Source organism: Andrena cerasifolii, chromosome 10, assembly GCF_050908995.1.
Source record: "Andrena cerasifolii isolate SP2316 chromosome 10, iyAndCera1_principal, whole genome shotgun sequence".
In the NCBI taxonomy this organism is placed as follows: domain Eukaryota; kingdom Metazoa; phylum Arthropoda; class Insecta; order Hymenoptera; family Andrenidae; genus Andrena; species Andrena cerasifolii.
This window is the reverse complement of record NC_135127.1, coordinates 10,423,367-10,440,129: the sequence shown is the minus strand read 5'-3', so window position 1 is coordinate 10,440,129 and position 16,763 is coordinate 10,423,367. Positions and strand designations below refer to the sequence as shown.

The 16,763-nt window shown below is 43.6% G+C and overlaps 1 protein-coding gene across 8 annotated transcripts; it reads left to right on the top strand.

Moving 5' to 3' along the window:
- Positions 1-443: 443 nt before the first annotated feature.
- LOC143373821 (uncharacterized) lies at positions 444-15,635 on the top strand. 8 transcript variants are annotated; one of them, XM_076821406.1, is made up of 7 exons: positions 444-909; positions 1,865-2,496; positions 4,469-4,635; positions 6,131-6,348; positions 6,764-6,838; positions 7,386-7,617; positions 9,357-15,635. In XM_076821406.1, the coding sequence occupies exons 3-7, from the start codon at positions 4,473-4,475 to the stop codon at positions 9,470-9,472; spliced, it is 804 nt and encodes a 267-aa protein (XP_076677521.1). In that variant the 5' UTR covers positions 444-909; positions 1,865-2,496; positions 4,469-4,472; the 3' UTR covers positions 9,473-15,635. The 8 variants fall into 8 exon arrangements, with proteins under 8 accessions (XP_076677521.1, XP_076677523.1, XP_076677522.1 ...); XM_076821407.1 differs by having other exon boundaries at positions 446-909; positions 1,865-2,075; XM_076821405.1 differs by having other exon boundaries at positions 488-909; positions 1,865-2,305.
- The last annotated feature ends 1,128 nt before the right edge of the window (positions 15,636-16,763 follow it).

Sequence of the window (16,763 nt, the reverse complement as noted above, 5' to 3'; positions counted from 1 at the left end):
CGAGGAAAGGAACTTGAGAGGCACTGTCGTAACACTTTGTCTGCTGAAAAATCTGAACCACCGTATTTTTATTAATTTTAAAAGTGCAGCCAGATAAGAAATGATAGCTACATCCAACGATAGTTCGTATTAGTTCGCCGATAGCGATCAACAGGATTGTAACACGATTTTTGGAGAGTAGATAAAGTAGCCTAAAAACTGAATACACAGTGGTGGACAGGGGAAAGTTTAAAATTGATATTTTTAACAAATTTACGGAACTAATTTTAATGATACTATTAAATTATAGATGTTAGAAGAGTAATGGACTAAAACATCCATTATTATATTGCCGCTATTTTTATAATGTAAAATATTGTAGAATATGAAGTATAGTCCTTTTTTATTAAGTCACGATATTTCTGTTTCTCTTCATATTTCAAACTTTCTTTTCACCGTGACGGTGAGTGTAGAAAACACGTGCATTAGGTAATCAACTTCTACTGTACGCGAGTTCACTTCCAAGCTACTGCGATTATTTCTTATCAGTGCATGTTCGAGGTAGGCGAGTGTACGTAGTGTGTTTCATAATCAGTCGCACAGTGTGCTCGCCGCAAGAAAGATGCGTGCTGCAATCGAGTATCGTGCTTAATGAGACGATTAAAACGCGGCGCGAAGTGCAAGCCTTATACTTCTGCTGATTAAAATATGGTGCTGCGTGAACATTCTGTGAGAATGCACAAGTTCCCTTGAATGTTAAGCGCAAGTTGCACTGTTGCTGATAGGTGCTTATCAGAGTGACTAAAATATCCTCGGAAATTTCACTGTTCGATTCGTAGGAAAGCTAGTTGTTCCCGGACTCGCTTGATGGAAAGATAAACTGTTCCTTGCCGAACTAAAGTGATTACCGAGTAATGAAACGACTTCTAAGTAAGTTACGCCGTCGTACAGGACGATTCCTACTTTCTGCCGGAAACTTTGACAAATTGTTGGAAAGGTCATTTTGGGAAAAAATGTCAGGGGCACAGGGTCCTATTTTAAATATCGTGCAAAGGTCATTTCGTAACCCGTGCACCTCCAAAGTGAGAAGCGGTGGATAGTACATATTAATTACTGTCGTAATACGAGCTTAATTCGAGATGACCTTTGAGGGATCATCCTGCTGCACGTTGTTACGATAAACCTCATTTTCCTCCTAACAAATTGTTAAAGTTCTATCCACTCAACGTAAGCGTACCTATCTGCATCTCCTTTTTAACTATAGTATTATACACTCGCATCCTAGCACGCCATCCTGACGAGGGAACATCCCGAACCCGGAAATTCAAAAAATTCTGAAACTGCGAATACGTAGGAGATTTCCTCCAGATTACAACTCAATTTTTATTTGCTGCCTAAATTCACTCTAAGGGGGTGTAATTGACCCCTGAATATCATAACTTGTGAACTGTACAAGATTCTGTTTACCAAATGATATATAGTAACTTTTGCCTTGAAACTTTTTTTCTATCTCATAGAGTTCGCGAGTTATAATACAAAATCGGAAAACAGCCGAATTTTCAGGGGTTAATTTCACCCGCTCCGAGTGAATTTGGGCAGCAAACAAAAATTCCCTGAAGAAAATCCCCTACATACGTATTCACAAACTTTCAGAATTTTTTCTTCCGTTGTCAGTGAGCTAAAACATAGACCCCACATAATTCCCATGCATATTTCATTGCTGCAAAGATCAACAAACGTGTACACGCCCGCTATCTCCTACTGTACCACATAAATCAACCCTACTACATTTTACTACCCCCTCAGCACACTACAACGCAGTGTAGACCCTCTGCGCGCTACTTCTCACACCCCTAACGAAACACCCTCCACCTTCGTCCCCCAGGTGCCGTTCCTCCCGTGCACGATCTGCCGCGCGCCGTGCGCGGATAACGAAGAGGAGAGCGAGGCTCGGCAAGACCGGAGCAGGGAGGAAGGAAAGCCGCGGCACAATAGACAGGACGAGGAACGAGCGAGGGTGGCACAGGATAGAGAGAGCGTGCTCCCGAAGGCAGCGGAGGCGAGCGGCGAAAGCACGGCGAGAAGGGGGTGGCCGGGTAAGTGCGCGTGTCTCGGTACATCGCGCCCCAGGTCGCAGCCAACCGCGTGGTGGAAGGCGGTGGGCCGCTTGGCCCCTGTGACGGGGGAGGTTACGACGTTCGGGCTGGAAACGGCGTAGTCGCGGCGCGATTAACCCAGCGCCCGGTCACCTCCGTGTTCGCGGATGTCGGCGAGCAGAGCAAGCGGAGGCGGCGACCAGCGCGCCGGGAGCATGAACGATCGCCAGGTGCGTGTGTAACCCCGACGTATGTAAGTACGCGACCGCCGCGAGAGGAAGGTGACGTGGCCGCCCCTACACCCGTCCCCGATCCTCGGGGGTGGAGGACGACGATCGATCGCCCGCCGAGCCGCACGAGATGCTCTCGTGGAAAAACACCCGACGACTGGCGCGGCTTCCACGGGGAAGGCTTTACGCTGGTATGGTCGCGTGTCTAGGATGCTCGTGAACGGGGGATGTTTGATCGAAGTCGGGAATCACGCCGGGGGATTGTGTGCCATCGCTTTTATGTAGATTCACCTCGTACATCCTGATATGATTCCCTTTGGAGGAGTAAGGCTGGTAGGATGAGGGAGTTGGACGGTAGCAAGCAGTGTTACACTATCACTGGATGCTGGGAAGGTACCGCTGCGATGAATTAATAGAGTGTATCAGGTACAGACTTAGCGCGTACAAGGATTATACTTCATCGATTGAAATGAGCAGCTGTATAGCAGCTGGGGAAATTGTTGTGTCTCTGTAGTGACCGTAAGTTCCACTTGTCGGAGAGCCATAGGTTGAGTTTTCTACTGATAGCACTTGAATTGAGTAGCATCGAGTATTGGAGATTCTTTCACTGAAATCATTCATAAAGACTATAGAAACTGCGTGTCCTCTCTGATCAGGTATTTTACCAGTGCACTTTAACGCAACCGCTTTCAAAGGGATAATTTCGGGTTTGTATTAAGAGGTCGATCGTGGAAGTAGCAGCTAGTGCTAGATTCTTTTCCCGAAGTAATCTACAGTCATCTACAGAGGTATTCATGTTGCATAATGTTGGCCGGAAGCAGTGCTCTTCTGTTTGATAGTACCGCTCTGGCTCCCTTTAATCAGGCAGCTCCAACCTGGACGAGGAATGTAGGTCATAAAGGTGATGAACACCTGGAGAAAGTGCGCTGTAAATCATCCCCCTCGCGCCAGGCTCTTTGAACCACTTTATCGCACGCTCACGTACCTAGAACTCGCTCGAAGTAACTGCGGGATGTTTCTGACCCGTACGTGCAAACATCGCTGAGTAATGGAGCCGTGAAAGATAAGCTAAGGGATTCTCATTCTTATTCCTCCGTATGAGTTCCATCACCAAAAGTTAAGAAACTGAACCCTGTACCCTTCGAAACACAATGAAGCCACGTTCTTCGAGCTCGCTTCCTCCGTAAGGACATGTTTGGATCGAAATGCCCGCAGGCAGCGTGACGCCGCGACAGAGGATAGACGAAAAGGCGGATCAGAAAAACCCTCCGGGAGTTTTCACTTGGCGGCACTTTTGAAACACTTGGCGGTGGCCCCGCTACTGCCCTCCCCGTTTTTTGTCCCTCCTTCTTATTTTGCCGCTTTACGCACGCTCTGCTGTCCCGCCTCCCTTCCTCTCTCTCCCTCGCACACGCTCCCCATCGTGGCCACTTGCAGCTGCGCAAAATCCTGCGAGGAGCAGCCGGAGCACACCCTTCTGCAGCTGCAGTTGGCAATGCGACCGCTGAGGATCGTCACTGCACCGATGGACCTCCGGCTCCACGTTGAAAAAGTACCGATCCCGGTACCTGTTTCTCGACCACTGCCGGGGTGAACGTGGTAGGTTCGTTCGATCGGGGGGCTCGGATTCACGGCGCGGGGGCGGTACCGCGCGAGTAACTTCTCTCCCCCGAGGAACATTCGCACGCAGGTTGACGCGTACCGGCGCGAGGGTATCGTCTGTGGACGTTGCTCGTTATCTCTGACAATGACCATCCGTTCCCTCTCGAAAGCGGGCTAGGAGTGGCTCGGAACCTTTGTCGAACGAACTCCCGCTTGACCTCGACCCGCCACGTCGAGCTTTTCTCTCCCTTTTTCGAGAACGGCACAGGGTTGTTGCATCGTTAGGGTAGCGGCACGGTCGTTGATTGATAATTGGACGTTGACGTCTCAGTGGCTCCGTAACGTAGCTGGGGTCTTAATTGAAATCTCAGTGATACGAGGGTAGATGGCGAGTGAAACTTTCGAGTGCACGAGGTACTGCTCTTTCACCTATTTGGATGATACTTGTGGGAATGGTGGATCAAAATTGTGCGCGTGGAATGACTGGTGGAGGGGTGTTATGGGTTAGTGGTTTCCAGGATTCATTCAGAATTAAAGAGCGGTGACGTTTTCTCGTTTCAGACGAATGATGATACACGTGTCATCGGAGAACGCTCAACGATACGATCGGGTAAAGCGTAAGGGCGTAGCGTTTCTCTCGAATCTTTTCAAATCGAGGAAGTTGACGGTAGGAATGAAGATCAACGAGGACGAAGAGATGGAACGCGCTCCGAAGGTTGAGACAGCTGGTAAGTTTTCAAAGACTTCGAAACGATCAAGCAATTTAACGCTGAATAGGAGTCGGAATGGGAATCGAGGAACTTTGCACCAGGTGCAAAGAAATGTGTTTATTACGCAAATTACGCTTCACCGCGAAGAAGATTACAGTTTGAAAGTTTCTATAGTAATGCAGGATTTTCACTTACGAAATTAAATTCTCTGCAACAATTTGCAACGTCCATTTATGTAATTAAAGGATTTAGAATTCCGTCTTTAATTACACTTTTTCAAGCACAATTAGGCACGTGTGTGCAATATTTCTGACGCGAGCAAAAATTTGTCATATTATACGTAATATTCGCCTGTATTGGAAAAAAAATCAGGATGCGCACGAGCGAAGAATTTAAAGAAGAAAAACTTTCCTCGAGAAAAGCTAGCAAGTAGTTACAAAGCGATTCTTAAGGGAGGAAAGCGTGCATAAATAGATAAAGCAGGGGAAAGTATTTTTAATAGCGTGCAAATAAAAGACTAAAGATTAATTTAAGCGCCAGCATGCACCTTCGTATACTTAGAATAAGGAGTATATTTAGGCGAGGAGCCGACTGCAATTTTTCTAACTTATCTAACATTTATTGACCGTTCCTCTACTAAATCAATAATTTAAGAAATTCACGTCTCACACATTGAATATGTATCCGCTTATTTTAGAAGTACACGGAGCCCTTAGAGCGAATAGAAACTGAAGCTATATCGCGGTGATTAGGTAAATTACTTTCGGCATTGATTACTCGTGTAGTACACGAGAGACTTTCTAAGCACTTAATTCCGATTTTCCTCGAGGGAATATTCTTATTCCAATCATAGTTTATTCATTAGATTTCCTTGATTACAGCCCCCGCCAGAAGCTCCCAAATGTTCCGTACGTGGTTATTATCAGGAGACCTCCCCCAGCAATCCAATAACGAAATTAACCAACTCATTCCCATCTAAGCACATAACACAATTAATTATCCCTTTTTCATTAGGTACAGTGCTCATTAAACCCGAACAGTTCTTCGCGGCAGCGTGAATTCTACGTTAAAACATATAATAAATACCTCCGTCTCGCGCGTGAAGATTAAATCTTTAAATCGTCAACTCGCCTCAACAACTCCCCAACAAACACGAAGAAAAACGATCCGGATACAAATCCTTTAAACTGAAGCTCGAAGCGCGCTTCACCATTTTCGAGCTTGATGCCCTGAAAAACGGTGCCTCGTGCGAAAAAAGTTATACCCACCCTCTCGACGTGTTTCCCCTGCCAGAAAACGCACCTCTAATTTCAAGTGCCACCCACTTGGCGCGCAGCGCGAGAAATCGCAGCGCCAAAAACCCAAAAGCGGCCGAGTCATCGCGAATCCCCCAATTAGGGTAATTGGCTGGGACGATAACGAGCGACGGCGTGTACCGCGTCGCTTGAAACGCGGAAGGCAGCGCGGTCTGAGGTCGATTTCGCTGACTGTCCCCCGATCGTATCTGTTACAGCGATCGTCACGAACGCCTGCAGGCGCAGCGGGAGCGAGAATGACAATCAGGTATCGAGGATTCCGTCGACCTTGAGCGTGGCAGCCGTCGATGTCGTCGTCGCTTGTCAGCCGTCGCCGTCGCACTCTGTTTTAACCTTGACACCTGGTAGAACACGAAACATCGATCAGGATATGGAGGCGCTTAGGCTCAGTCGACAGGATAATCCTTTTCTGCAGGTTCGAATCGATACATCTCGCTCTCTTTCTCGTTTTCCAGCCGGCAGACGAGGAGGAGTAATTTATTTCCCCTTGTCACTGGGAACCAGCCACGAAACGGGAGAAACCTTGAGCTTGATAAGCTTCTCGATTAACGATTATGTTGTCAAACTATGTAGTTTCCTTGCGGCAGGGTTGATCGATACTTTCTACGAACTTTATCGGTCTTGTGTAAAATTTAAAGTATTTCGTAGTAGCGTTAGTAAGTTAGGTAGTATTTTATTCCCTTTGCAACTATCAACTATGAATATTCAGCTTTCGAATACCAAAGGAACAGAGATGACGCAGGGTTTCTTAGAATTGTTAGTTGATTTCACTGTATTATTTTTCTAACAATGATGGAAATTATTCAAAGGCTATATTCCCTATTTTCCAGGTACTGGCGAGTCGCGAGAGCCTCGTGGAGTCCATAGAGGAGTCCGAGTCCGACGACGCCATACTCATGTCTCAGGTGAGCCGTCATTCATTTTCGCTGGGGTTTATAAGACCGTAAAAGGAACATCGATCGGGACCTACTGTACATTATTAATGGTAACGTGAACTTGATAACGCGAGGATGATACCGTACAAAGCGACCTTAACTAAGGGCGTACACTTCTTTCTTCTCCATCAGACCGCGCATTCACTACAATAGATCCATTTCGGTCAAAGGAATCGGGTATCCCTCTGGAAATATTTTTAGTCAGGCTGTCTCTTGCAGTGTCACGGCTGGATTTTAGCGGTCTTATTATAACCGAGTGGGCAATTAGTTGGAGTCGCTGCTGGAACGGGGAAGCACAGTTGCTCCATAGATCATTCCCTACAGGGGCACAGTAGAATTATCAATTTAACATTTTCTTAAGCGCGAACGGTATTATTTAGTGGGAAACTTTGCTGTGGCTAGAAGAACCTTAAGAATAGTTCTCCTAGTTTCCAATTACCCGTGATAATATTATTTCTTGTAAAAGCCACTAAAGGCATTCTTCTAGCTGCATCGTTGACTGTTGCTTCTGTTTCAGGAATTAGGTGATACGGACCCACTGACGCTCGCACAAGTGCACGAGCACCTTGTGCGTAGTCCACCGCCAGCTTCCTGGCCACACACTACAACCTTCCACTTCCCTCATCAGAATCAGAGCACCAACGGGAAAAGCGACACGTTGGCGCACTGCAGAAGTCCTTCGAAGACGTCCTCGTACAGAGGGAACGACCACGAGCTCTCTCGAAGCGAGCCATCCACGGATATCAGAGGTGCGAGTCCAATCGAATAGAGTTGCCTTTCCTTTTCAAAAATCAACACTTTCTCGTACACACACACTCGGTGCACACTGTACTCGTAGCTGATAGATATTGCGTAGGCGTCGTTAGTGTACTTTCGATACTATAGATTATATAACACGTAAGCCTAGTGCCTGTTTCCTGTGGTCTGACGGTTTAATAAACGAAATTAGTTTCTTATAAATTCACATATGCTCAATTTTTTTCAAATCGATTTGTACCTCCGTTTTTTCGCAATCACTGCCAAACGAAGAGGAAATATCATTCCGAGAAAAACGCGTTTAAAGTTTCGAAAGAGGAATCTAGCCTACCTACGTGCGCGCAGAAACGGTTTATGGGGCGCTCGACCTTTTCGGCTGTAAAATCCTTAATTTTGCGAATTTTAACATAAACCAAAGGACATTTTACTCGGGAAGGATGGTACTTTCAATAAATACAACAAAAAAATCGAGTTTCTGACTGCCTAGTCCCCTTAAGACTTTTTTTGTAGGAAAACTCCAACCACCCATATCTCGAAACCAAACCCTCAGATTGCAGAGTATACTCTCACTACTATCAGACCTTGATTAGCGCTAGGAGTTCGCATATTCATCCCACTTAAACGTAGCAACACTTCCCGCCGTCTCTACCATCGAAAACCTTGCCAAAAGGACCTCGTGCAAAAGCAGTTCGTAATTACAGCAAAGTGGTAGCACGTACTTAATCCCAAGCTCCAATTGCATACAAATAGCCGCGTGTTTCGATCCGCGTGCAGACGACGTAACGATCGCAAATACTTGATCGCGGGTTCCACTTGCACGCGAAATCGCGGTTGATCCTTGAACGGCAGGAAAGTAGCTTCGAGTCCTTAATCGCGAGGCCCGCGAGCGTGCAGGGCGAGGGATATGGTAATGGACGAGCCGTAACACACAGAGACGCGCTTCGATGCATTAACGAATTCATACATATTCGTCCTGGACACTCATTCGCGACCTTGATGCCGCGCTTATAGACACGCGATCGATCACCCCTTATTTTTAACCCCGCATAAATTAATGGTCGGTTCGCCGGTGGGCGTGCCGCGGCTTGATCCCGCGTTAGGTCTTTCGATCGGCTCCTCTCCGTCTTGGTACACGCCGGGAATTTATTTCCCGGTACCCGGGACGCAACGCCCCCGATCGATTTCCACGATGCTGGAGAGTCGCGATACGAGCGCGATGCCCGCGATATGCCTGCCACCGATACCGACGATCTCATCGGCTTTAATCAGCCCGTGCTTTCGTCCGCGTGATTTATCAGGGCTACCCTTCGCCCTACGGGGTTCGCAGCTTATAAGGAGAGTTAGTAGAGGAGTAGAGGTATCTAAGACTTGAAACGAGATCAAGGTCGGGAGAATTTAGAAACAGCGGCTTGAGCGGGTTGTCACTGTTGCAGGATGTTTTAGGGCTGAAAGTATAGTAAGGTAATATCGCGCGCTTAATAATAAAGGAATCCAACTCCCACACAAAGAAAATGTAAATGTAATTCTTTTTTATCGCAAAGACAAAGCATATTAAATAGAAAACAGGTGGAAAAATTTGGGGGCGCCAAAAATTTTCTTGCATAGGAGCGCCAACCATATTCGCGCCGACCCTACCCCGAAACCCATCCCTAGTGATTCGTTGGAAGTAGTGGCCCATTGAAGTAGCCGCGTGCCTGACGCGAACGTTTCGCCTTTTATTGGATTTTTTCAGATCGCCACTCGCACACGTTCTCGTTGTTGCATCCGACGCCGATCCGTTCGCTGTCGGACGTTCGACGGCTTCACAGATCGGCGGACGACAGCGTGCAGCTGATGTCGAGCGAGTAAGGCGCACGAGCCCTTCGGCCCGCGGCCGAGATTGGTTTCTCGCGTTCAGAACGAAGGAAAAGCGTGGTTTGTCGGGTGCTAACACAGCGGCGACGACCCCCGGACGATATTTCTGGCGAGTATGTCCGCTGAGCAAAGAGGATACTCGAACGCTCCTCGGCGAGCAGTCGAGCACGCGCGATTCAGGCTCGCCGAGGCGGCCGGGCCTCTCGAGTGCCTTGGTCTCGAGAGCAAGAGGTTTGTTCTGTCCCTTTGAAGAACGCTCGGTCAGTAGAGCTCATATTATCGATACAGGTTAGCTTGTGAAAAGAGAGAGTTAATAATACTATCGTTGTTGGTATGTATCTACGAAGAGAAATTTTCGACTCCTCGCGTTTTGAGAGTTGCGGGGCTGTGCTCCAGGAGGAGCTAGAGGTCGAGAGAGATCTTTGGGATATCCTTCCATATTTGTACCGCAAGATCGATTTGAACCTGTCTCATACTTGAGGGTTCGTATCGCGAAATCGAAACACCAAAGTGAGATTCGAAGTTCGAAGCGTGGGCGTCCGGAGGGGGGTGCAAAAGGGGTAGTCGCCACTCTGGCTTTTGAGAAAAATCGCTTATTTTTAAAAACTGATCTTTATCTTAATAAACTTATTTATACTAAAAAAATGAATATTTATAACTTTCGGATTTCAATTTTTAATTAAATTGGCACTACAAAGTGAATTCAAAAAAGCAAGCAGGCTACTCGGTTCTTCATTACTGTATTTTTCATCACCGTCACCCCAAAGTTGCCCCCTCCTGGAAAGAAGTCTACGGACGCCCTTGGTTTGAAGCCGTGCAGTGGTAAATAATAATCGCCCTTTCGATACTTTGGATGTCAAGTAGCGTCCATAGCGATTTAAACTGGATACGTCCATTGCGTACGGTTGAGAGGGTCAGTTACACGTTCCTTGTCGAAGAAAGCGACACCTGTTTCTCTTGAATGTCTAAAACGAAGGGGCGAGGTTTTGAAGCAGACGCATCAATGGTAATCAGTTTAATGAATGAGGGATTAAGGTTATTGAGCCATCGATGACGGCAGGTGTGTTATTGTTTTATACATCGGTGCCGCTTTTTCTACACGTGTATGGTCGATCTACACTCGCTCATCGATTTCAATTTTACCCAATAAGTAATAGGGTGGTACGGTATCTCTTCTAAACAGTCGGGCAATTTATATGCCGCCAAAGTGCGCAAATTTAATTTTTAAATTCTCGAAACTCGAGTTCGAAACTTTACGAGGCTTCGAAACTCTTGAAACTTGAAGTGCTGATTTTATCTTGTAAGTGGAATATCCTGCTTTAAGAACTGTAGCCAACAAAGTGTTTGTATAAATCTCTATCGACCATAGTTAAAGAAACTAGGAACAAAAATATAAGAATATAGAAAGCCTCGGGGCACAAGAATTTTATACTTTTTCTTGCCTGGCTTTCGAGAGTTTCGACTCACGAAAAAAAGTGGAAAGTTTGGAATTCTTGAAACTTGAAATTTTCATGGGTTTCGAGGTTTCCACGTTCCCAAAAATTTCCAACAGTAACATAATTTTTCATTTCTGTTTCCTTTCCACTTAAATAAATCGTACCAATCAGTCCCACTTGTTTGCAAGTCGACGAGCGAGTGTGGCACATACAATTTTCCGTAGAAATCGCGCTTTGTTTTGTTTATGAAACGGCAGCTTGACATGTTTGCCGACCGATCCCAGCGTTCTTGCATAATTATTGCCTGCTAGCGAACCGCGCAGATGGACAGGCCTACGTTCGGTCGAGGGCGATTATCTTAATTGTTAATCGGATCGAAGAATTACGACAACGTGTCTAGAATAACCGTTTTAGCGATCAAGGGAAAATCGTGCGCTCGTGTTGCTAGTCAATTCGTATGTACAAATACAGGCGCCTGTTTCTAATGAGTTTGGCTCACGAATATACGAAGGGACAGTCATAAAGTGGTGCTATACATCCTGCAACAATTGCGATTCTAGTCACGTGTATTTAGTTCGCCACGGAACACAGAACCTTATCTGTACGTCTCAACGGAATTATTTTTAAACCCGTTTATTGCTTCTCCGTTGCTTTCGATTAGGAATAAATTGCGCGAGATAAGGATACTACTCATTCTTATTTACGGAACGACATAGCTCAAGGATAAAATACTCTTGTGGTCGTTTAAACATTTCTTCCTGAATGAGTAATCGAATATAGTTTATTCACAATTTACGCTAGTTATTAATCTATTATTTAGATTTCTGTTGTAGAGTTACGTTTTAAAAAGGCGAGTGTCACTTTGTAACTGGACTTCGTAAAGTTTACCTAATATTAGGGGTGGGTTCGCAGCTAATTTTTAAATTCTCGAAACCCGAGGCTCTCGAAACTTGACGTGCCGATTCTGTTTTGCTGATCTTGCTTCAAGAACCGAAAGTGCGAAGCTTCGAGTTCTCGAAACTCGAAAGTCTCTTGGATTTCGAAGGGCTTCGACGCCTCGAGGAAGAACCCACCCCTATTTAATATACTTGATATACTTACCAAGTTCGGAACACTCAACGAGCTGCGTTCAAATAACGCTACGTCTATTTGATAAGATGAAGTGGACGCGTAATGACGAGCGAAGAATGTTTCGAATGAATAACGCGTGATGATAATGATGGAGTTGAAATGGCAAACGATGAAAGTGCCAAAAAATAAAGAATAATTTTTTTAGAGCAAAGTTATGAGTTACAGGTGCTGGAATAATTTATTTCAACTGTTAGGGCTATCGCAAGATAGCTAAAATCGTAAGTACCGACTTCGCTGTGGCGAAAAACGATGAAAGTGCCAGCAATCTTCACGGCCCTAATCTTTTTATTTCCCTCTAAATCTGTAAAGCTGGTGTACTGAAAGTCCAAAGCGATAAACGATGAAGTTGAGGTAAATAAGCAGTGCTGGATTAACCAATAAACAAAATAAACGCGTGCTTAGGGCGTCAGAAGAGAGGAGGGCATCATAGAAATTTTCTGAATTTTAGAATCTAACTTTTGCTAGAAACACATTTTAGTAAAATTATCAGAAATTCCTAAGAAATGGTACATTGCGTTGAAGTGATCAGAGCCTCTAAAGGTCTGAATTCGGCTCTGTAAATGAGCGATGAACGATGTAAGTGACAAAATGAACAGGCATGCGTTTTTGTTTCTACTGAAATTTGTAACCACTGCCACTCGCATCGTTTGCCAGTTCAACTCCTCGTGTGTCGAATGTCCTAATAAATATAAAGTTTTAAAAGTGAACTCGAAGAGGGTCTCGTTTCGTCGTCAGTGATCGAGCTCCAGTGTGTCGTAAGAATGATCGCTTCTGTTTAAAATATTATTTCGCGAATAGTCGCGAAAGAGTGTCGTTGTTACTCGTTACCCGACTGAGTTCTCTCGCGATTGCGTCAATTGCAACGAAAGGGATTAGTCCGAGCTTACATCGTTGTTTGTTACCGTCGTTGCTAGTTATTTGTTCCGCGGTGTAGAGATCTGTATAATTTCCTTTCGCAACTGTTCGTTCCTGAGTTCTTAAGGTGCAAATCCACGGTGAGACAAAAATATCGTGTCTCACATGAGACAATCTCACAATTTTAATTATTTTGTCATTAGCTTCATGAAATTAGACTCTCGTGAGACAAGTTTCCTGATATATTAAATATTGATAATATTAATATTATTATTTAATATTTTTATTATTTCTATTTTAATATTTTTGATTTTTCAAAAATCTCATCCCTCGCGACTATTTCACATTATTCACATTTAGTTGATGCTTAGATTTTTGTTCCACGACAGAAAAGCCTGAAGTAAAATCTCATCGTGGATTCGCACCTTTACTGTTAAGTTTCTTCAACCGTGCAAGCTGTGAATATTCACCGAGCGTCGAAGAAACCTCCGCAAAAGAATATGTGCAGAGTGGTTTTCGAGATGAGAATGATTAGCGGCGCTGACGATGCGCCAAATGTATAGGCCTGAATTTAATAAGAATTTAGAATAATCGTAGGCTAAGAACTTTTTTTATATACCATTGACAGGGAGGGTGGGTACGTTCGTCGATACTTCGAAGGGTTACTTTGCAATCGTTAACAGATTTCTACAGTCGAAAGTAATTTTTTAACGTTGCAGCACAATACCTCGCGAGCCCAAACAAGTGGAATCGTAAGGGTGTTATTTAAATTCGATTTCTCAACGCACACAATATACGTTTTCCGTGGTCTGTCGCAGGGCTGGCATTAACTGTCAGCGTGCAATTTTCTCTACATCCTATATCTGTGACTGCGAGTGAAGAGCGTGTACGTACGACTGTGTAACCAGGGGTGGATTTGTATGTAGGCTAAATAACACTAGGCTGCAACCCAGGGTGACAAATTGTGGGCGAAAGAAATTGGAAAATGCTTAAACCAGTGATTCCCCATCTGCGAGTCGCGAAGTGTTTTTTGTTAATATCATTAAGTTAGAATTACATTCTGAAATACCTATTTTTAATTTGTTTTCTATACCTTATTCAATTTTCTTTAAATTTTATAAACGGGGGTCGTGACTCGAAAAAGGGTGAGAAACACTGGTTTAAACTCAGAGGCTTGAGGCAACTTTAAAAACAATTCACTTTTTTTTAAGTAGAAAATTAGCAATAACTCATATATTGAATTATTTTTAAAATTGTCTCAACTCTTTGAAATTAAAATATTTGATGATATTTCACAGAAAAAGGGGCAGGCGCTTGTTAGCCTGGGGGTGCCAAATCTCCAAATCCGCCACTGTGTGTAACCGAATAACGAGAAGTTGAATGTATAAGGAGAGGACGTGTTGCTCGGTGGTTGTACGAAAGCCAATTTGTATCGACATTGTGTGCGTGCAGTCACAAACGGCCAGGCGGCATCAACGTCGCAGTTGGTGGTAATTTTAGCAGGGTTTATACGGAACTTTAAAAATAGTAGCACTTAAGAGAGAAGGATCTAGAGAATTATAAATTATTATTACGATTACTACTATAGAGTCCAATTGACTTGGCCATTGAGAATTGAGATTGTTTCTGTCGCGTGGGATGCGACGTAGCTACCGCGCGCGCGCGGTGAACGTCGGGGGTGACTATTAAGACTTCGATCCGGAGCCAAACAGATAAGAACATTAAAAAAAAAAAAACGAGTGGAAAAAATGCAAAAAAATCTGTAGAGAGACTTATACTGCATAATCTAGTCGAGTGTAACTTATATACCGAGGACTGTATCGTCATTCCTAAGCGAACATTAAATTAAATACCTGTTCGGATTATTATTCGAGTGTTGAATAATCGATGATGAGATTGTCAGTCGAATATTATTATTATTATTATTAAGCGAGCTGGCGTTACATTTGTCGAGGAGGGATGTTGAATGTTGCAATAAACTATCGATTTTACGAGTCTTTACTTAACGAACGAGGGATTCGTAATTTGTTTTTTATATTCTCAGTGCTGAGTCAGTGGCGCGCTCAGGATTTAATCTTCGGGAGAGGCGAGTTGAGGGGATGAAAATATATTTAATGCAAATTCAATGAAATTCGTTAGATGATTATAAAAATTTATTTAAAGAAAAGTGATTTTCTTTTTACACTGCTCTTAAATTACTTAAGTCGTGGTTACATTAATCCTCTTTTTCCTTTTTCTTTTCGGGATACCACCCCCTCCTGGGTGCGCCACTGTGCTGAGTTAAACGTTTTCTACGACCGTCACTGTTATTACTGTTTAAAATCAAGAGTTTATTGTCTTTGAGTGAAGATTCGTTCGTATGGTTTTGTATTGTACTTTGAAATTTAAATTCGATGAACGATGTTTTTTTAACGTCATTTTGGAAAGGTTACTGTTGATTAATTAATTGAGCGCATTGGAATATATACGTGGGAGCCATGCGAGTCTAAATTTCTAACTCGGAGACAGAACGTATGTTATTTGATGATACAGGGTAATTATTGATCGTAGCACAATGATTGTAAATTGTGAATCTTAATTTCCCGTCGCTGTTGGTAGTACGATGCATTGAGAAGTGTATTAAATGCTACGCGGCGGAAATTAGCAGACATATGTTGGAAGGAATCTTTGTTCATTTGGATCTTTAATCACGCCAGTGAGATATTATTACGGAAATAAAAGTTTGATTCTTTATACACCGCGTGAAAGTTTATTTAAAGTGCATTCCCACTTTCGTTTACATAATTACAGAAGTTGTTAATATACATATGCGACGTGGACTGCAGGTATGTAAATTTTCATACTATTCAATGCAGCAATGACTTGCATGCATTTACAGTTAAATAGTTAGTCGCGACTTTGTGATAACATTAACAGTAATTAATGAACTTTTGCAATTGCATCTAAACATACAATTCCTTGGCTCCTTCTTGTAATACTTTTGCAAATATTTCGTTTAAAGGAATACAGTTATTATATAACAATTTACTGGCACGGTCCTTCTACAGAGATTGCCAATGTCCAAATTATTTCTATGAATTTTATGCGTTTGCTGCCAACAATTCATGCACATTTAGAGCTGCAATTAAAAATGTATAACACCCAGGTGGTACACCACACAATAAGCTATGCACCAGAAAGATCATTATTTCTTCATTTCTTCATTTTTTTCATTTCTTCATTTCTTTATTTCTTCAATTCTTCATTTCTATATTTATTACTGACCACCTGAAATTTATTTATTTGCAATTTCTGGTTCTAGGCACCTTATGGAAAATCTCTACCGCGTTAGACAACCATATTCAATAACAAACCTGTTTATTTATTGCTCTAACTAACAGTAAGCAGTGCTCTAAATATTTAATTCATTTACCGACCGCGATTCCTACATTATCCCCAAGTTGGCTGTTTGGACCAGGAAATTCGCTCGAGTTAATAGGAGTACATGATACTAAAAGAGGTGGCACGGCCGAGCTGTGCGAGAGAGAGCGCTAGCGTGTGCGACAAGGAGGGAGATAGGTGGAGCGTGCGAGAGAGAGCGCTAGTGTGTGCGACAAGGAGGGAGATAGAAATTTTACACAGGCACTGGAAATTCACTAATTTCTCATTTCCTGCGAATATTTTATGAACTTTTAGAGTCGCCTCTCAAAGAATAGACCCTTGGCTACTTTCCTATGGGATCGTTGCGCAGATTTTGATTACAATTAATTAGTTATTAACGGTTCTTTGAGACGATGACGAGCACAATGCCGCGGTCCTATTTAGGCACTCAAGCTTCGTCGATTGTTGGTGCATTTTCTAGACGTAATTTATCAACTTTTACA